At 46.4% G+C, this 21,744-nt stretch overlaps 1 protein-coding gene across 5 annotated transcripts in view; it reads right to left on the bottom strand.

Annotated features, from left to right (window-relative positions):
* Positions 1–21,744, bottom strand: part of LOC132834837 (talin-2) — a 352,031-nt gene that overhangs the window by 202,250 nt on the left and 128,037 nt on the right. For all 5 annotated transcript variants that reach the window (XM_060853908.1, XM_060853912.1, XM_060853909.1 and 2 more), the window contains 6 exons: positions 13,953–14,124; positions 12,083–12,180; positions 6,781–6,910; positions 2,336–2,488; positions 1,701–1,843; positions 547–674 (listed from right to left, as the gene is read on the bottom strand). In XM_060853908.1, the coding sequence (XP_060709891.1) occupies positions 547–674; positions 1,701–1,843; positions 2,336–2,488; positions 6,781–6,910; positions 12,083–12,180; positions 13,953–14,088 (788 nt within the window). In that variant the 5' untranslated portion in view covers positions 14,089–14,124. The remainder of the gene's footprint in view (positions 1–546; positions 675–1,700; positions 1,844–2,335; positions 2,489–6,780; positions 6,911–12,082; positions 12,181–13,952; positions 14,125–21,744) is intronic.

The raw sequence follows: 21,744 nt of genomic DNA, 5'->3' as shown, positions 1-21,744 counted from the left end.
CACCCAGGGAAAAGCAGCCCCCACCTGATTGGCACCATGTCCACAAGCATCCACTCCCTCCACCACCGACGCTCAGTAGCAGCAGTGTGTACCACTTCCAAGGTACACTGCAGAAATTCACCCACGATCCTCAGACAGCACCTTCCAAACCTATGACTACTTCCATGTAAAAGGATACCTGGGAATACCAGCTCCCTGCAAATTCCCCTCCAAGCCACTGTCCATCCTGATTTGGAAATATATCACCGTTCCTTCACTGTCGCTGGGTCAAAGTCCTGGAATTCCCTCCCTAAGGGCATTGTGGGTCGACCTACGGCCCATGGACTGCAGCGGTTCAAGAAGACAGCTCACTCCCACCTTCTGGTGGGGCAACTAGGGACGGGCAATAAATGCTGGGCCCAGCCAGCAACACGCACGTCACGTGAAAACTATCCCTGCCCAGGAGTTCGAGGTTGCTGGCTGACTCTGCCTCCCCCACAGTCCTGCAGGCCCCAACAGACCATGTCCCCCTGACACACAGCACCATCTCAAAACACGGACACTCACTCAAGAAATCCAGGTTTGTGCTTGTGTTCCAAGTAGGGTCCAAACTGGATCTGAGCCTGAATGCCCCCGAATTCACAGGCTTTCTCGAAGGAGACTGGGTGGGATCCGTTCAGAATATCATCTCGAGCCTTTGAAACAGCAGGGAGCCAGTGAAATATAAAACACACACACACACACACATATAACACGCACGCACACACAACACGCACACACCAACTTTACTGAGAGAAAAATAAAATCACATTCAGAGAGAGACAGAGTGGGAGAGGATGTGAGAGCTGAAGAGATTGAGAGAGGAAGAGGGTGAGAGAGGAGAAAGGGTGAGAGAGGAAAAAGGGTGAGAGAGGAAGAGGGTGAGAGAGGGATAAAGAGAAAAAAAAGAGAGAGAAAAAGTGAGAAAGAAAGAGCGTGAGTAACTGACAATGAGAATAAATGCAAATGAGAGCAAGCAAGTGACTGTGAGACAGAAAGGGTATCAGTGAGAGAGAGGGAAAGACTGAGAGTGAAAGAGTTGGAGAGAGAGTGATAGTGGGAGTGAGCGTGTCAGCTCGAGTATTATGCACAGTTGTGGGCGTGACAATTATAGGAAAGATGTGAATACATTGGACAGCATGCAGAAAGGAGTTACAAGAATAGATCCGGGGATGAGTAACTTTACTGAGGCTGATAGATTGAAGAAGTTGGGACTGTTCTCCTTGGAGAGAAGGTGGCTGGGAGGATTTCTGACAGAGGCGTTCAAAATGATGAGCAGGCTGGATAGAGCAGAGAGGGTGAAGCTGTTCCCGCTCAAAAAAGGAACAAGAACGAGAGGGATGTACATTTAAAGTGACATGCAAATGAAGAAAAGGTGATGCGAGAAAAAACATTTTCCCTCAGCGATTAGTTTTCTTTTACTAGTGGGGAAATGGGAATTCTAATTCTCCGAGGAGCGTCCAGAGGGAGAAGCCGAGATACTGGCTGAAGCTGAACTGGCAGAGGACCCTGCTGGGAAGTGCTTAGGTGTCTGTTTTACGCCTGTAAAATGGCCACAATGTAATTCAGCACCAAGGCTGCAAACCCACTTTCATGAATATTCCGATTCATAAGTTTCTCTAATCAGGCTCAACCCCATGTCTCCCCACAGAGTGAAGCAACCAGTGAAAGGGACCCTGTACCTGGACATACAGCAAATTCAGCTGTACTGGGTCTCGGGAATCGACATTCTGGTCAGAGTAGAAGAACTTGCGTCTTAGCAGCAGTGTTTCGTTTTCGTCGACGCCCTGCTCTCGGAAGGTCCGACTGTGATCCAACCAATTCACTGTCGGAGACAAAAATATCAGCCAACACCATCCTCACTTGTTGCTCCCCCTCCATTGGGTCCAACCCATTGAGGATCACAGCTCCCCCCCTCCCTGTGCACTGCCTTCAACCAGGTCTGAAACTTCACAAGAAGGAGGTCACAGAACCTCTCCATCTTTCCGCCCGCCCGGCATATGTCAGCCCTGTGAAAGAGCTGTCCAATTTTGTGAATTTACAAAAAAAATAACCAGAGGCACACTGTTTGACTTTACCAATTTGATCTTCACCCCAGATAATGGAATTGGGAGAGTCCCAATTATTCAATAGCTGCCGAAAATATAACCCAAAGATTTTTAAATCGTAAAGGAATTTTGGCATCCGAGTAAGTATTTTCCTTTAAGACTATTTCCTAAGTTATTGCATTTTCAATGATACTTCAAATTGATTCCAGGTACCATCAATAACCCAGAACATTTGAAGAACCTGTCTTCTAAACGAACACGGGCCTTACGATCATCATCAGTGTGAAGCTTTGCTTTTAACTTCTCCATCTTCTTCTCATCCCGGTGTAGTGTTCTGTCTTTCTTCAGTGTTGCTGTTCCATCTTCCTTTTTCTCCTCAATGATATCTTGAATCAAGGAGTACTCTTCATAATTCGTGATGCCTGCAAATTAGAGAAATGTGACCAGTGTTTACTGGGGCCAGGCGAAGATTGCCGAAGGTGGAGGGAGTGTCCAAAGACTTCAATGTCAATGCCAGGGGTGACCACTTGTGGCACATAGTGGGTAATTTGCTCATCTCTCAGTCAAAATGTTGTGGGTTCAGTTCCCTCTCCAGTACCAAGGGAGCACTGCACTGTTGGGGTACCAGTTAAGACTTAATCTGAGGCCTCATTCACCCGCTAAGGTGTCTTGGGGGCGGGAAGGTCAAAGATCTCAATATTTCGATGAATACCAGGGGCGCTCCCCTCAGAGTTCTAGCTAATCACCTGGAACATTCTGTGCAGCTTTGATAAGAAGGTCATAGAGTCATAGGGCACGGAAACAGACCCCTCGGTCCAATCCGTCCATGCTGACCAAGTCTCCCAAACTAAACTAGTTCCATTTGCCTGCATTTGGCCCATATCCCTCTCAGACTTTCCTATCCACGTACATCTCTAAATGTCTTATAAATGTTGTAATTGTACCTCTATCTACCGCTACCTCTGACAGTTCATTCCACATATAAACCATCCTCTGTATGAAAACGTTGCCCATCAAGGCCCTTTTACATCTTTTTCCTCTCACTTTAAACCTATGCCCTCTAGTTTTAGACTCCCCTATCCTAGGGGAAAAGACTTCTGCTATTTAGCTTATCTATACCCCTCAGATTTTATTAGCCTCTGTAAGGTCACACCTCAACCTCCTATGCTCCGGTGAAAGAAGTCCCAGTTTATCCAACCTCTCCTTGTAACTCAAACCTTCTAGCCCCAGTAACATTCTGATCAATCTTTTCTGCACCCCTTCCAATTTAATAATATCCTTCCTATAACTGTACACAGTACTCCAAAAGTGGCCTCACCAACGTCTTGTACGAATGCAACATGATGCCCCAATTCCAAAATCCGATGGTCTGAGCAATGAAGGCAAGTGTGCCAAACACCTTCTTTACTACCATTACCTATCTGTGGTGCCACTTTTAAGGAACTATGTACCGGAACCATTAGGACTCTCTGTTTGACAACACTCCCCAGGGCCCTACCATTAAGAGTCGAAGTCCTCCCTTGTTCGTCTTACTAAAATTCAGCTTATCTAAACAAGTGTATGCTTTCCTAGAGAGAGCGAAAGTTTGTTGGACTGGTTAGTGGGAGGGCAGTTTTGTTGGATGAGGAGAGGTTGGGATGATTGGCATGCACGCACTTGAATTTAGGAGGAGGAGGGCAGGACCTTACTAAAATGTATCAAATTCTGATAGCGCTGGACCAACCAGATGTAGGGAGGATGTTTCCCTGACCTTGGATCTGGAACAAAGGGTCTTGGCATCAGGATATGGACTGCTCTAGACTGAGATGAGGAGAAATTCAGAGGGTGGCCAACTTGTGGCATTCTCCAGCACAGAAGGCTGTGAAGGTCAAGTCACTCAATATTTTAGATTACTTACAGTGTGGAAACAGGCCCTTTGGCCCAACAAGTCCACACCAACCCGCCGAAGCATATACCACCCAGACCCATACTCCTACATTTACCCTTGCACCTAACACTACGGGCAATTTAGCATGGCCAATTCACCTGACCTGCACATTTTTGGAATGTGGGAGGAAACCGGAGCACCCGAGGAAACCCACGCAGACGCGGGGAGAATGTGCAAACTCCACACAGTCGCCTGAGGTAGGAATTGAACCCGGCTCTGTGGCACTGTGAGGCAGCAGTGCTAACCACTGTGCCACCGTGCCGCCCACTTATATGGCTTTCCTAATATGTTTAGGAAAGAATTAGATAGATTTCTGGAAGCTAAAGTTGTCAAGGGATGTGGGGAAAGCATGGGACTATGACATTAAGATAGTAGATCAGCCATTATTGTGTTGGTGGAGTGAACATAAGAACTAGGAGTAGGCCATCTGGCCCTTCGAGCCTGCTTCCCCATTCAGTAAGATCATGGCTGCTCTTTTTATGGACTCAGCTCCACTGACCCACCCGCTCACCATAACGCACAATTCCTTTAACGTTCAAAAATCTACCTATCTTTGCCTTAAAAACATGCAACAGGATGGCCTCAACTGCTTCACTGGGCAGGGAATTCCACAACTTTTTGGGTGAAGAAGTTCTTCCTCAACTCAGTCCTAAATCTGCTCCCTCTTATTTTGAGGCTGTGCCCCCTAGTTCTAGCCTCCCTGTTTCTATCTTATCTATTCCCTTCATAGTTTTATCTGCTTCCATAAGATCCCCCTCATTCTTCTATACTCCAATGAGTATAAATCCCAATCTACTCAATATCTCCTCAGAAGCCAACACACTCAACTCCAGAATCAATCTCGTGAACCTCCTCTCCAGTGCCAGTACATCCTTTCTCAAGGAAGTTGACCAAAAGTGGGCACAATAGGAACGAGAGAAAGCTATTCTTTCTATTTTCCTGTTTCAATACTTAACCCTCAACGAAGACTTCAAACAGACCATTTGGTTATTCTAACGCTGCTGTATGTGGGAACTTACTGTATCCAAATCAATTGCCAAACTTCCCTACATAACAGCAGCGTTAGAATAACCAAATGATCTGTTTGAAGTCTTCGTTGAGGGATAAGTAACACAACAGCAGTGACCCCTCAAGTATTTTGTTGGTTCTGAGGTGCTTTCGAGAAACCCTGAGGATGTGAAAGTTGTTGAATAAATGTCGAGCTTTCTTGTTTAAATCTGAACGGCCTAACACTGGTGTGAAAATCAGGCTGGTTAGAAAATGACCAAGGGGGATCATTGGGGAGCGGGAACCTTCCAGAGACTGGATTCTTCAGTGAGCTGGGTAAAAACAAGAACTGCAGATGCTGGAAACCAGAGTCTAGATTAGAGTGGTGCTGGAAAAGCGCAGCAGTTCAGGCAGCATCCGAGGAGCAGGAAAATCAACGTTTCGGGCAAAAGTCCTTCATCAGGAATAGATGCTGTATTCCTGATGAAGGGCTTTTCCCCGAAACATCGATTTTCCTGCTCCTCGGATGCTGCCTGACCTGCTGTGCTTTTCCAGCACCACTCTAATCTAGACTCTTCAGTGAGTTGGCTGAGCGAAAGAATTGTCTGAAAAGGATTCGTACACCCAACAAAGGGATAATGACAGCATTCACTTAGTGTCAGTGGAGACGAAGCACAAAATCAGGTAGAGGGAAGGCCTCTTGGATTTTCCAACCTGAAACATTGAGCACCCTTCCCTCACTCCCCACACCCACTTCTGGCTCCTTCCAGTCGGTTCTGGTTCAGACCGGTTCCCAGCCTCTGCTTTTCACTCGTTTTACCAACCCTCACATTATCGAACCGCGACCAACAGCCTGAGACATCGTGTGTTCAATGCCTGTTGTAGGAAGGATTTCACTAAACTGGAGAGGATTCAGAAAAGGTTTACCAGGACGTCGCCTGGAATGGAGGGTTTGAGAAATAAGGAGAGGTTGGGATTTTTTTTTTCTTTGAAGCATAGGAGGTTGAGGGATGGCCTTGTACAGGTTTTTAAAATCATGAGGAGTATGATAAGGAGAATAGCAAAGATATTTTCCCTCAGGTGAGAGGGTTCAAAACTAGGAGGCGTAATTTTAAGGTGAGAGGAGAAAGTTTTAAAAAGGACACGGGGGATCTATTTTACACAGAGAGTGGTTCATGTGTTCAATGAACTTGCAGAGGAAGTGGTGGATGAAGGTACAGTTACAAAGTGTAAAAGACATTTGGCTAAGTAGATGAATAGGAAAGATTTTGAGGGATATGGGCCAAGCGCAGGCAGGTGGGACTAGTTTAGTTTCGGAACATGGTCGGCCTGGACTGGTTGGACCGAAGGGCCTGTTTCTGTGCTGTATAACTCTATGACTCAAAAGCACTGGGTCAAAAACGAGGACTTTGTTCATGTAATTTCTCAGTCAACTCATGAAACAAGTAAAATGAAATTACAATCCAGTCAGAGCCCACTTTACTGTGCCCACTCCACCACCTTGATCATGGTTGGCGCGCTCTCTAACACCATACTCTCACGTTCTCCCCATACACCTTGACACCTTTTAGTTTCTAAAAATCTAATTCTTTCTTAAATATATTTAGAGACGGGCCAAACGCAGGCAAGTGGGACTAGTTTAGTTTGGAAAACTTGTTCAGCATGGACGGGATAGAGGGAAGGGTCTGTTTCCCTGCTCTACGACTCAGCCTCCAAAACCTTCTGCAGTAGAGAATTCCACAGCTAGGCCACCTTCTGAGCCCGTTTAAACTGGTCAAAATGACAGGGGGAATTACAAACCTATCCGACTGCAAATAGGGACGAGTAGTTCACCAACAGTCTTGGAATCATCAATCATGACCGTCTTCACTGCTCCATCCAGCATCCTCACTTTCTGTGGCCTCTGCTTTTTCTTATACTCCAGGATGTCCTAGGCAGGAGAGCACAAGACACGTTCAATCACAAAACCCCAGGGAAGTGCTTGGGTGGAGGTGTGTCAGTGGGCGAGCGGTCCTTGAATCCCAGGCCCATATCCCGAGGTTCAAATCCCACCAGGACAGGTTGAGAAGTTTGAATCCGTTGAAAATCTGGAATAAAAGGTTAACCAAATGGCCACCACGTTCACTCGCTGTAAAAACCCATCTGGTTTGCAAATGTCCTTTCGGGAAGGAAATCTACCGTCCTGACCTGGTCTGGTCTACACATGACTCCAGACCCATGGCAATGTAGGCAACTCGAAACTGCCCTCTGAATAGACTTAACAAGCCGCTCAGTTTAAAGGCAATTATGAATGGGTACTAAATGCTCTCCTTGTCAGCACTCCCCATGTCCCACAAACGAATTAAAGAAAACATTGTCCTACAAAGTATTGATCGGACCTAAATCTTGTTCACCTAACTCAAGGAAGTACATGAACCAGTTCAATATCCAAGTAGAAAATCTCCCCAACCCTTAATAAGCTTTCACCAAGAATGAATGACAGGCTAACATCACAGCTTATGCTACAAGCCCAGTTCAATTTCTAGCCATGCACCCATACAGACATGGTGGAGGCCAGCTAACCCATCTAATTCTTCACTGTAGCATTTGCTCTGATTCCCATTGATGTCATTATAGGGCAAATCAGATCTCAGACTGAAATCTGGCTTGACTGCACTTTCTTTTTGTTTTATAGAATTCGTGCCTCACTGAAATACAAACACACAATACTGCAGATTCGGGTCTAACAATAAAACAGAAACTCATTACTCAAAAGAAATGAAGATGAAAATAAATCCAATCAGAACAGAAATTTAAAGAGTTTGAAACACGTGATGGCATGTAATTCTAGTAAGCTTATTTAAGATTTAAACTGACATCAGCTGCATGTCCCTAGATCATCAGTTTTAGCCTCTACATACTAGCCCAGAAACAAACAACTGCTGCACAGTGGTATTTGGAATTACGTTGCAGGTCAGTCATGGCTTGAAGGACCGAATAGCCTACACCTGCACCTATTTTCTATGTTTTTCGATGGTCTTGATAAATGGCCACACAGTCAACAACCTAAATTGTCAACCTGCATCCAGGGAAGACAGTGAGGCAGGAAGCCAAGACACCTTCCTGTGTGGATGGAGTTTATTGACTCCAAAGTCTTACAGCTCCTTTCACTAGCTTCCATCGCCAGTAATGCTGCTTGTCTTTTTATAGCCAACACCTGTTTCCCAACCTGAAAGAAAAACTTGAACAAACATTAATCACGGGATTAACAAGACAACATAAATTGCTGGCACAGGCACTAACCTTCATAGTGAGACGTCTGATAGAGTGAAATGAGAAGGCATAGAACGATAATTTTGAACTCACTAACAGCAATCCCGCTTTTTTTGACAGGTGGGGTTTCTGAAATAGGTTTGTTTCATTTGTCAGTCAAATTCCTCCCATGCCTAGGATTCCAAGCCCTTGACCCAAGCAGCCAATCATTCCTTGCAACTTGGGAGCTACGTAACCTGATTCAGCTACAGCCCACCAATCCTACTTCCTTGGCAACGTACAGCTATGCATTCTGGGATTTGATCCTTCCCTTGAAGTTACTTTGGGTCAAAGGGCAAACCTCTACATCAATGTAAAAGACAGACTTCACTCGCTGATCAATGGATTGTTCATTTGGAGATGGAGTCAACACCTTACTGCATGTTTGTAACTAATTTCCACCCCACTCTGGTCCCTCATTCTCCATTACAGTTGGTCAGCAGCTATGACATTACTTCCTAATAGTGTCAGTCACTGTCAAGCTAACATGGCGTCTATCTACTGCCTTGTTCATCAGGGTTTGTGACTGCCAAACACCTTTAGCCAGAGAGTGGTCAATCTATGGAATTCATTGCCACAGAAGGCTGTGAAGGTCAGGTCATTGAGTATATTTAAGACAGAGATAGATAAAATCTTGACAGCCAAGGAGATCAAAAGTTACGGGGAGGAAGTGGGAAAATGGGGTTGACAAATCCATGATCGAATGACGGAGCAGACTCGATGGGCCGAATGGCCTAATTTCTGCTCCGCTATCTTATGACCATGTGCCCATATTGTGACACTTAATCCAACAATTTCCATTAACAGACTCTTGCACCATATCAAGTTTCTTCTCAATTGATTCCTGAACACATTCTCCTCCTTTCCGGAACATTCTAGAGTCATAGAGATGTGCAGCATGAAAACAGACCCTTCGGTCCAACACGTCCATGCTGACCAGATACCAGATATCCTAACCCAATATAGTCCCATTTGCCAGCATTTTGCCTATATCCCTCCACACCCTTCTTATTCATATACCCATCCAAATGCCTTTTCAATGCTGTAATTGTACCAGCCTCCACCACTTCCTCTGGCAGCTCATTCCATACATGTACCACCCTCTGTGTGAAAATGTGCCCTTTAGGTCTCTTGCATGTCTTTCCCGTCTCACCCTAAACCTATGTCCTCTAGTCCTGGACTCCCCCCCCCAACCCCCCCCCCCCACCCCCCCCTCCTCCAGGGAAAAGACCTTGTCTATTTACCCTATCCTCATGATTTTATAAACTCCTGGGGAAAACAGTGGGGGAGGAGGGGGTTAATGTCTGTGATTGTTGTGGGAGTGCAGGGATGTGTTGTTCAAGCTAAACTGTGAACCCTTGCCCATTGAGGAGCTAAAACACCCCCTGTCCTGCTCACTTAGCAGCTCAAACTTGTCCCAAACCGCAGGGTGCCACAAAATCTAGGAGGGGTAAAATGGAGTCACAGCAGGGAGGAGTGAATGCTAACCATCAGCCCCTGGCTTGGGAGGGGGAGAGGGAAGGGGGAAGTTCAGTGTGGTGAAGATTGTCTGAAGTTCATCTGCTGCAACATCCCAACTGTGAGAGAAAGCACGAGGCGTTTGAGGATTTTGCGAGCACATAGTCTGAGTTTGATTTCAGCCAGAGCTTCCCGTTGAAGATCCTGCGCCCCAAAATTTCATGTCGCGGCCCCCAGCTATTCACCCTATCCAAGCCCCTCATGATGTTATAAACCTCTAGAAGGGCATCCCTCAGCCTCCAACACTCCAGGGAAAGTAGCCCCAGCCTATTCAGCCTCTCCCTATAACTCAAACCCCCCCAGTCTCAGCAACATCCTTGTGAATCTTGTCTGAGCCCTCTTAAGTTGAACAATGTTAAAAATCACACAACACCAGGTTATAGTCCAACAGGTTCATTTGGAAGCACGAGCTTTCAGAGCGCTGCAAACCACGATGAAGGAGCCGCGCTCCGAAAGCTAGTGCTTCCAAATAAACCTGTTGGACTTCAACCTGGTGTTGTGTGATTTTTAACTTTGTACGGCCTAGTCCAACACCAGCACCTCCAAATCAAGTTTAACAGCATCCTTCCTATAGCTGGGAGACCAGAAATGACTGCAGTATTCCAAAAGTGGCATCACCAATGTTCTATACACCAGCAACACGGTGTCCATCCTACAGCCCACACCAGGTAATGACAGCAGATTCTCTTCTCTAAAGGACACGAGTGAACCAGATGAGTTTTTACAGCAATCATCAGTGGTTACAGGGTCACCATTAGACGTACTTTCTATTGCAGACTTGCACTGAACTCCAAACTGCACCCTGTGCCAAGGTATGATATGAACCGCTGCCCCCTAAACATTACTCGTTCACTGGTATTACCACTAAACCACCAGCTCACACATGTTCACCGTCAGAAAGGAATTGTTCTTCATTAAACTACAATGAGCATTAAATTACAAAAAGAAATGAGTGGAAAGTTTGTAAAATCTCTGGGCAGGGCTCCACGCGGTGACTCATCACATCTGGCAGCTCTCCCCGCCTCCAACCAGAAACAGTTTCAGGCCTCAACAGTCACTGAACAGTTCTCGATGCGGTGGGAAGCGCTTGAACCAAATGTTTGACCAACTGTTTGGAACATGAATATTTTGCTTTTGTTTGAGTCAATGAGAAGTGCCCGGCACCAAGATGTTCACTCAGGTGTCCAATGCAATCTGTTACCTTCTGTCTGGGCAAGAGATGGAAACAGATTCAGCAAAAGGGAATTGGATAAGAGATTTCAAGAGGAAAAGAAATTACAGGGTGTAGGGGAATAGCAAGGAAGTGGGACTAATATTACGCTTGTTCCAAAAAGCCTGACTGGTTGTGCTTTTCCAGTATCACACTCTTCGACTCTAATCTCCAACATCTGCAGTCCTCACTTTCTCCTAGCTAACACTGCAAGATGGGCCAAATGGCCTCACACTGTGCTTCATCATTGTATGAATCTATGAATGGGAGACTACAAATACAAGGAAATCCTCAAGGAATACACTGAGAATCAATATCAAGTGAAGCTTCCCACAGAAATGACAGTGAAGGTCTGTGCCGTGAGCTGTGGTGTAACTCTCAATCCTGATCCATGAAGTCAGACTCTTCCCAATCATCCTCAATTCGACCGAACCATCTAACCCTTGCTGCGCTATGAAAACTCCAATTAAAAAATCAACAGGCAGCAGATATTGGAAGGGTGACCAAGATTTATTCACAGCTCTTCATCAACAGCTGCTCAGAACTTGAGTACCACTGAAAACCAATACACATTTTGTTGAATGGCGTTGTCTTGCACTCATCAGGACAATTCGCAAGAAATACCAATTCGAGGGGAAAGCAATACTGTCCAAGTGCTCATGGATTGGCTGTCATGAAGAGTGCAGCAGCTAGTTATGACTGACATCAGGAATGATGAAGGACTCCTGTCTGAAACGTTGATTTTCCAGCTCCTCAGATGCTGCCTGACCTGCTGTGCTGTTCCAGCACCAATCTGATCTTGACCCTAATCTCCACCAACTGCAGTCCTCACTTCCACATAATTATGACTGACAGTTAACTGCCAAGCTGTGTTTAAATTTTAAGCAAGGCAGGTTGACTTCAATCAGTCAAGGCACTGCCCTGAAATGGATGAGATGCAGTCAGCATACACGTTCTCTGTCTGCAGAGAATCAGGCTCTGCGTGTTATTATATATAGCTTCTGGTACATACAAGTGTATCACACTATGATCCTGATTGACAGTCTTAATATTTCTTAAAGCCGAGAAAAAGATTAGACAGACCCCATTACGAAGCATGTAATAATCCAGAGTGCGGCCAGATTCAAGCCAGATCCCTTTCCTTGGATCGTCATCGGACAGGAACAATCCATAATCCAAGGCTGTAAAACAGAAATAAACAAGACCTCAAAATAGTTCTGCGATGAATCAACTTGCACTTGTATCCAAAAACGACAGCTCATTCAAAGACAAAAACGTGAAATTAAAAAACAAAACTTTGCATTTGTACCCTGGCGCCTGTTCCAAAGTACAGCTCAGAACAGTCAGTCAGTCCAGCTCCCCTCTCCTCCTGATCTTCCCACCACCTCTCCCATGACCACTCCTCGATTGATATTTCTCTTCTCCTTCCCTGCCCTCTTCTTCCCACCCCTGCCTACTCCTCCCAAAATCCTAGCCTCCCCTTGACTTATTCTCCATCCCCCTTCTCCACAGTCCCAGTCTGCCGCTGCCCTTTCCTTCTGTCCCCTCAGGTTCCCTCCCTCCTCCTGCACGTTCTCCCAAGGCTCTAACTGCTGCGGCCCTGAATGCCAAAGGGCCATGTTGCTGGAAATTGACTTTGGGAGTTGCCTCTCCTTTCCTAGTTCTTCAGATATTTGGAGCCAGGATTAACCAGGCTCCCCCCATCAAATGGAAGAACCATTTTTAGACTGGAACATCATCTAGGAATGTGAATGTACAATTCCCTTCCTTTCCTCCCCTGTGCAGTAATCTCTTTGTAGAATTCCTCATAATTCTCACTGAGCGAAAACATAGATTCAAGCTGTCAGTTTTGACAATTCGAGGTGAGTAATGTCAACTTGAATCCAAGCCAGTCTGAGAGTTAGAAACTAAGATGCTTTTCCTTGCAAGTAGAAAGTTTATTAACTACTCAGTCTAACAGCTCCTTCATACACTAGTTCAACCTATTCTCCCTTTGTTCCAATGGGACAGTACAGTGACTCAGCGGTTAGCACTGCTGCCTCACAGTGACTGACTGTGTGGAGTTTGCGCATTCTCCCCATGTCTGCATGGGTTTCCTCCCACAGTCCAAAGATGTGCAGGTTAGGTGGATTGGCCATGCTGAATTGCACATAGTGTCCAGGGACGTGTAGGTTCGATAGATTAGCCAAGGGAAATGTGGGATTACTGGAATGGAGTGGCTCTGGATTGGATGTTTTTAGGACGGTCAGTGTGGACTTGATGGGCCAAATGACCTCCTCCCACACAGTGAAGATCCGATGATCCTATTTTATACTTAACATTCAATCATCTTGATTGCCTGCTTAATTCTTGCTATATTAACAAACAATGCTCTCTTCAGTTATCTCACCTCAGGTCCACAACAGTGGATTTACTCAGAGCTGCCTAGCTCAGTTTGTAAGAGTTCCCAAAACATGGACCTCCACCAGTTCCAGACCAGCAACACCTCAATAGGTGTCGATAGTCATCCTTGTCTTGGATTGTTGAGGGATCTCACTCACATTCTCTGGAATTTTCTGCAGTCCACAACCACCCCCACCCCCACCCCACAACTCACCATGGTCTCCGCAATTCCTTCCAAATTCTGGCTGTACCTCAGCTGAGACCTAAAGTTCTGGAAGTCCCCCCAACCCCCATAGACCTCTTGGCGTGCTGCTCTACCGCAGTAAAATCAACCTCGATCTTGCCTTTACCTGATACAAGGCTTGATGTCTGGCCTCTGATGTGCCTGGGTACACTGTACATGAACGGTCAACGTATAAATCCAAGTAGTTGTTATACTGATGAATGATGAACCCATTCACTTCTGCACTGGGACATTTCTTTATTACGCTGAGTGACAACGGGCGCCCCTGGCAGAAAGAGCGAGCAGAAAACCAACAGCCAAGTAATAGATCAGGACGTGCGCTCTCACCTTGGCCCATCTGTGCCTCGGGCACACGCTCTCGGATTACACGACAGGCATCATAAACCACAGTGGAGGGCTCGAACTGTATCGTCTTGACGACATTACACTGGCGGACACAAATCTTCAGTGAGAGGGCCACCATGGTGCCGAGCGAACAGAGATCAGGCCCTCACCACGCCTGGGGGAACAAACCAAGAGAGATTCATTCACGCACCAATATAAACTCATTATCACCCTCACTGCATGCGGGCATCACTGACCAGGCTTTTGCCCAAAACGTCGATTTTCCTGCTCCTCGGATGCTGCCTGACCTGCTGTGCTTTTCCAGCACCACTCTAACCAAACAACGGCCAGCATTTATCGCACACCTCCAGTTTCCCTTGAGATGGCAGTAGTGAGCCACCATCTTGAACCATGACCATCCTTGGGGTATTAGATTACTTACAGTGTGGAAACAGGCCTTTCGGTCCAACAAGTCCACACCGACCCGCCGAAGCGCAACCCACTCATACCCCTACATATACCCCTTACCTAACACTATGGGCAATTTAGCATGGCCAATTCACCTGACCCGCACGTCTTTGGACTGTGGGAGGAAACCGGAGCACCCGGAGGAAACCCACGCAGACACGGGGAGAACGTGCAAACTCCACACAGTCAGTCGCCTGAGGCAGGAATTGAACCCAGGTCCCTGGCGCTGTGAGGCAGCAGTGCTAACCACTGTGCCACCGTGCAATGCTGCTCAGTGGAGCTCCAGGATTTTGGCCTGGTGACACTGTAAAAAAAAGAGGTGATGCATTCCCAAATGGGGAACCAACGGCCTAGTGGTTAAACCAGAGACCCAAGCAATGCTATGAGGACCCAGGTTTGAATCCCGCTGTGGAAGATGGTAAAAATTGAATCTAATGAAAATTTGGAATAAAGAGTCTAATGGTGTCTGTGAATCCATTGTCGATTGTTGGGAAAATCTGGTCACGAATGTTTTTCACTGGTCTGGCCTACATGTGACTCCAGATCCGCAACGATGTGGTTGACTCTTAACTGGGCAATTAGGGATGGGCAATAAATGCTGGCCTAGCCATCCCTCATCCATGAAGGAACAAAATAAAATCAGGAATTGAAAGGGAATCTACAGGCAGTTCATGGTCGCATTCTTCCTGAAAGTAACCCATGGAGTGTACAAAGACTGTCATCCAGATCAACTTGAGAATTAACCATGGGCAGCACGGTGGCTCGGTGGTTAGCACTCCTGCCTTACAGTGCAGGGACCTGGCTTTGATTCCATTCGCCCCATGTATGGGTTTCCTCCGGGTGCACTCGTTTCCTTTCATAGTCCAAAGATGTGCAGGTTAGGTGGACTGGCCATAGGAAATTACCCAGGGATGTGCAAGCTAGATGGATTAGCCATGCTAAATGCAGGAATGAGGTGGGTCTGGGTGGCATGCTCTTCTGAGGATCGGCGTGAACTTGACGGGCCAAATGCCCTGCTTCCACACTGTAGGGATTCTATGAAAAGCAACAGAGCGATCAAGCACCACACAATGGGAGGTAAATTCCGATAAATTACCAATGGGATCAAAACGAACATTTTCCTCATAGATCATTGTTTGGTTGTTCAGAACCTGAGCATTGCTGGGAAAAGACATTCTGACAATTTTTTTTCATCTCGCAGTCATCAGGACAATTCACAAGAATGCCAACTTGCAGGGGGAACCAACATTCATAGTGGATGAGAGGAGAGCACTCACTGGTTGGCAACTCGACTCTGATTGGTCAAGGCATTACCATGGGGAATGCGCCGATTAACGTGTCTTTTCTCGGCAATTCTGAGATGTCAACAGATGTAGGTCCTGAGAAGAGTATTCACTGCACGATGATCTAACAAGACATCTTACAATGCGAGCGATTACACTTCACGGAGCATGGTGAGAAATACAGCAGGAAAGCTCATTGATGGCTTCTTCCATTGATTTGACATCTAATCCTGTGGCAGTGATGGATGCTGAATCAACAGTCCCACAGCAAACCACTTCATTTACAGATAGAAGCTGGAAAATACCTCCAACATCACATCCTGTCACACACTGACATCTTCAATCTGGTCTTAAATTCTCGGACTGCTTCATGACTGGCTGGATTATAGATATCTGGGGAGAGTTATTTGAGGAAAGTGATTCAAAGCCAGGATCAGAAATTATTTTCATTCCAAATAGAAAAGCAGAGAGATTAGTTAAATAGAGTTGGGCTCATTTGCACATCACCCACCAAAACCAAGCATGCCGAGTTCATTTGGCACAATAGGAAGCACACACCGCTCTGGGATGGAAGGCTGTGAGTTTAAGTCTCATTTCAGGGAGGTGGGTACACAGTCCAGCTGGCACTCTCAGTACAGTGTGACTCTGTCAGAGGGTCAGCACCCACTCAGCGCCTCATGCTCAGAGGATGAGCAATGAGACAGCTACACACTGTCAGAGGGTCCATTCTCAGACAGCGCTGCACTATCAGAGGGTCAGCCCATAGGGGACGTTGCACTGTCAGAGAGTCGGTACTGAGGGAATGCTGCACTGTTACAGGATTGGTACAAAGGGAGTGCCACACTGTCGGAGGGTCAGCGCTGAGGGAATACTGCACTGTTGGAGGGTCAGTGCTGAGGGAGTGCTGCACTGTTGGAGAGTCAGTGCTGAGGGAGTGCCGCACTGTCGGAGGCTCAGTGCTGAGGGAGTGCTGTACTGTTGGAGGGTCGGCGCTGAGGGAATACTGCACTATTGGAGGATCAGTGCTGAGGGAGTGCTGCACGATTGGAGGGTCAGCACTGATGGAGAGTCAGTGCTGAGGGAGTGCCGCATTGTTGGAGGGTCAATGCTGAACTATCAGAGGGTCAGTGCTGAGGGAGTGCTGCACTGTGAGAGGATCAGTGCTGAGGGAGTGCCACACTGTGAGAGGATCAGTGCTGAGGGAGTGCCACACTGTGAGAGGATCAGTGCTGACAGAGTACTGCCAAGTTGTTTCTCACATTATGGTTGCTTATTTTTCAATCTGTGCCCTCTGCCTTTCATTCCTTTTACCAACTGGAGCAGCTTCTCCTGACCTAATCTATCCAGCCCTCTCCTAACTGTGAAAATCTCAATCAAAACTCCAACAGATCACTTTGTGCCCATTAGTAATAACAGCTTGCATTGCTGTAGCATGGTGTAAATAAATGGAAACTTCTACAAGTTTACAGTCAGAAATATTACAGACACATTTTTTATGTACATTCAGGAACTCCCTCCTCATTACCTGAACCTCAGGAAGGGCTAATAAATTCAGAAGTAAAGCAAGGCTGAAACACGATCACCAGCTTGAGAAAAAGTAGAGTGTGTCTCTCCAACATTTACACAAAATAACAGCCACTTGACATGGTACAAAGGTCATGTGTCTGACCAGCAACAGGCTTGCAATCAGTAACGTGACCGGTTAGTTTTGGTTGGGTCCTCCAGCTGGGTCTGCCTTTGGTCCCTGCCCGACCGAATTCCCAATAACAATCTCACCGTCTGGTGCAGCCCCAGTACCAGCTCTGAAGTTACACACGGACTTGACAAAGTGAAGCCTACCTATAAAACACTGAAAATGGCTGCACTGCAGAAGGAAGTGCTAATAAAACAGAGAAAGCAGTAGACAATTTCACAGAGATGGAACAGGTTGGCCAAAGGCAGAAATGACAATACTTTAGCCTCCTGAAACCCAATGCCTGTGGGTGCTTCATCCCATTTTTTCCTCAAACACTTGGCTCACAAGTCCTCGGGAATGCCGACTTGTCTGACAGCCAGTTCTATTTCTCCTCTTCATCTTTCTAAGGTCATTAACAAACTTGGTCAGGTGGGACTTGGTTCATCTAAACCCACACTTTGCAGTTCCCTTTGACGCTGTACAGTTATTGCTCGAACCTATCACTGGCTTGCCCACTGACCAGAAAGTGAGGACTGCATATACTGGAGAGCCAAAGTTGAAATGTGTGGCGCTGGAAAAGCACAGCAGGTCAGGCGGCATCCGAGGAGCAGGAGACTCGACGTTTCAGGCATAAACCCTTCATCAGGAATGTGGTCAGGCGACATTCAAGGATCTGGATGAAGGTTTGCTCGCTGAGCTGGAAGGGTTGTTTTCAGACATTTTGTCACCATATTAGGTAACATCTTCAGTGAGCCTCTGAATGAAGCACTGGTGGTGTAGCCCACTTTCTATTTATATGTTTGATTTTGGGTTGGTGATGTCATTTCCTGTGGTGACATCATTTCTAATGGTGGTGTTATTTCCTGTTATTCTTCTCAGGGGGTGGTAAACAGGATCCAAGTTGATGGAGTTCTGGTTGGAATGCCATGCTTCTGGGAATTCTAGTGCGTGTCTCTGTTTGGTTTGTCCTAGGATGGATGTGTTGTCCCAGTAGAAGTGGTGTCCTTCCTCATCCATATGTAAGGACTCTAGTGAGAGTGTGTCATGTCACTTTGTGGCTAGTTGACATTTTTGAAACTCACGAACATTCAAGGATGTTTCTGATGAAGGGCTTATGCCCGAAACGTTGACACTCCTGCTCCTCGGATAATGCCTGGCCTGCTGTGCTTTTCCAGCACCACACTTTTCGACTCAGGAGCTTGCCCGCTGCAGATCCTAGCATTTCTTTCATAGGATTGGCAGAACGAGTGTACACCACACTCGCTTAACAAGAGGCAACTCAGGCTGGTGTCAAGTTCTGGTCTATCGCCACAAAATAATGAGGGAAGTGAGCAGCTAAGGTGGGGAGTTAACACTCTCACAAATGTGAGACGCTTCATCCTTGGCCTTGCGTCCTTGAAATGCTCAACACTGGTAAGAAGGTAGACTGAAGCCTTGCCACAACCACCACGTATCATATCCATTTGCACCACAGCACAGGCTCAGCCCTGACATTGCAATGTGTACCTTGATGAACATTCGCACACCAACAGTGTGATGTCTTCAAGTTTCTTGCCACATCACCAATCACCCAAAGCAACTTAGCCACTACACCTGGATCAAGATGCTGTCTGACACTCCAAGCTTCCAACCAGGCATCTGCCAATCTGGGAATGGATGGGAGGTTTCCTCGCAGAGTTGATTTGGGATAAGCAGCAGTCCCTCCTGAGATTTCTTCACCCCTTGGGTTTGCAGGGAACTTAAGGCATAGAAGTGTCTCTGTGTAAACCCTTGAAAGCAAACACGGTAGCTGTTTCATATCTACTGGCGAAGGTAAGACAATGGCCCAATTTATGGAGGAAATGTCAAACCCAAATTGGAACAGAGCTCAGATTCTGAGCGTGGTGCTGTAAGTGAAGGAGAGGGTGAAAACTTCAGTGCACTCTCTGGTGAGGTTAGTTCCCCACGGGAACACAATAAAATGACAATAAAATGACATTGTGCCCTCCAACATTCAAACACATCCAGTTCTAACATGTTGCGACAGAAGGTTGAAATTTATTATTTGCGCAATTGTTAATAACTAATCCGGCTTTCTTCAAAACTATCGGCAGCGTGATTTTAAATTTGCAACACACTCGACAAGAGCGAACCGAAAAACCTGCACAAGACTGATTAGCCTGTGAATACTTTCACAGCTGTCGGTGAATATGAGAAGTCCATTGTTGAACTTGTTCTGCTCTCCTGGTGATCACAAGGTATGACAGCGATGGACCTCCTGATTATCTCACAGATCTCTCTCTCGCTCTCTATCAAAGCCTACAACAGAGCCAGACACGAGATGAAAAGAACACCGCCCCCCCCCTCCCCCCCAGCTTTGGAGAACATTGGGAGCTAAAGTTCCAAATCAACTGCTCCTCCCAAATACAGGGCCACATTCACTGTGCCATGTCTCCAATGACTCATCATCAACTTTATCGGAAAATCTTCATCTCCAAATGAAGGCCATTTGATTTTGCATTGGGATGAATCCACATCATCCATTTCCCTCTGTGGCCTGCCCTGGTGCTTTAATACTCACTCACTGCCATGTTGCTTCCATGGATTGGTGTCGAATATACCCGCTTCCAATGCAGGTATGTCCTCTCATTCTACAGTCCAGACAAGGTGAAACCGTAGTCAACATTATCTCGGCCCTTTAGAAGTCAAGAACATTAATCATAGAATCCCTCAATATTCTCTTAGAATCCTAGAGTCCCTACAGTGTGCAAACAGGTCCTTTGGCTCAACAAGTCCACACCGACCTTCTCAAGAGTAACACACCCAGACCCATTCCTCTCACCTATCATTCCACACTTACTCCTAACTTATGCCCCTAACCTACACATCCCTGAACACTATGAGCAATTTAGCACGGCCAATTCACCTAATTTGCACAACCCTGGGCTGTGGGAGGAAACCGGACAGACACAGGGAGAACGTGCAAAATCCACACAGTCAGCCGAGGCTGGAATCGAACCCGGCTCCGTGCAACTGTGAGGCAGCAGTGCTAACCACTGAGCCACCATGCCACCTCTTCTCCATCAAGAATTCATCCAATATACAAACTCACTCAGAGTCAGAGAGTCATATAGCACGGAAACAGACCCCTCAGTCCAACCGTAATATGCCAACCATAATCCCAAACTAAACTACCCCCGCCCATCTGCTTTGGCTTATACACCTCGAAACCTTTGCTTTTCATGTGTCTGTCCAAATGTCTTTTAAACTTTGTAATTGTACCCCCTTCCATTATTTTCTCTGGAAGTTCACTCCACACATGAATCACTCGCTGTGTAAAAATCATGTTGATTGGATCACTCCACATACCCTTAAAACCTACCACCTTATCAGTGATAAGAATCTATCTCAACTTAGAATAAAAATATTCTCAGACTCCATTCTTACAAATCCTTGCCTTCATCATTTCTCATCTCAACCAAAGCTACTTTAATATCACGGCTTCTGAACTTCAGCCTTCCCTCTTGATTATGTTTAGTTATCCACCAGCATTCATGTCTGGACATGGCAGGAATTAGAGCCTAGATCTGAGCCACTGGTGACTAGACATTGTCGGTAAGGTATGATCCCTTAAGTGTGAGCCAGAGGGCAACTTCAAGTCAACCAGGTTGCTGTAGGCCTGGAGTCAATGGCAGATTTCCTTCCTTCGAGGGTATTAGTGAGCCAGATAGGTTTTGCAACAACTGGCAATGGATAGTCATCAGTGGATTCTAAATTCCAGATGTTTACTTACTGGATTCAATTCATCTGCTGTGGTCGGATTCGAACCCAGGTCCCCAGAGTGTTTGCTGAGCTTCTGGATCAATAATCTAGCCATAATACCACTCGGCCATTGCCTCCTGTTGAGCCCGCAGCTTCCTGGCTCAAAGATGCACATGCTCCCACAATGCACCAAGACTTCCTTTGCAGATGAACAGAGTTAAATGAGAAAGACTACAGTAGATTATGGATTCCTGCGCGATTGTCCACAAGCAGAAGGGGATCTTGGAATCCCTGGAGTGTGGAAGCAGGCCATTCAGCCCATCGATGCACTTCTTGAGATCGACATTACAAGACAAAACCACGTTGACGCGGAGGAAGGCGGACAGACAGCAGGATTACTTCTGGTATCTTCATTCACTCTGCGTTTTTGCAAATAGATATCATTGGCTGCTTCTCCCGGAGGTCCATGTTTAGCTGATTCTGCCTCTAGGCCCTGTTGCCTTGATTCTACCTCTATCTTTCAATGAAGCCTCTGACGATGAGCTGAGGAACAGCACTATATAAGGCGTCAATTAAAAGTGCCAAAAATCTCTCATGGCAAGTATTCTCATGAGGTAAACCAAGCCAC

Source organism: Hemiscyllium ocellatum, chromosome 42, assembly GCF_020745735.1.
Source record: "Hemiscyllium ocellatum isolate sHemOce1 chromosome 42, sHemOce1.pat.X.cur, whole genome shotgun sequence".
Lineage (NCBI taxonomy): Eukaryota > Metazoa > Chordata > Chondrichthyes > Orectolobiformes > Hemiscylliidae > Hemiscyllium > Hemiscyllium ocellatum.
The sequence above is the reverse complement of the archived record's forward strand: the minus strand, read 5'-3'. Positions and strand labels throughout refer to the sequence as shown.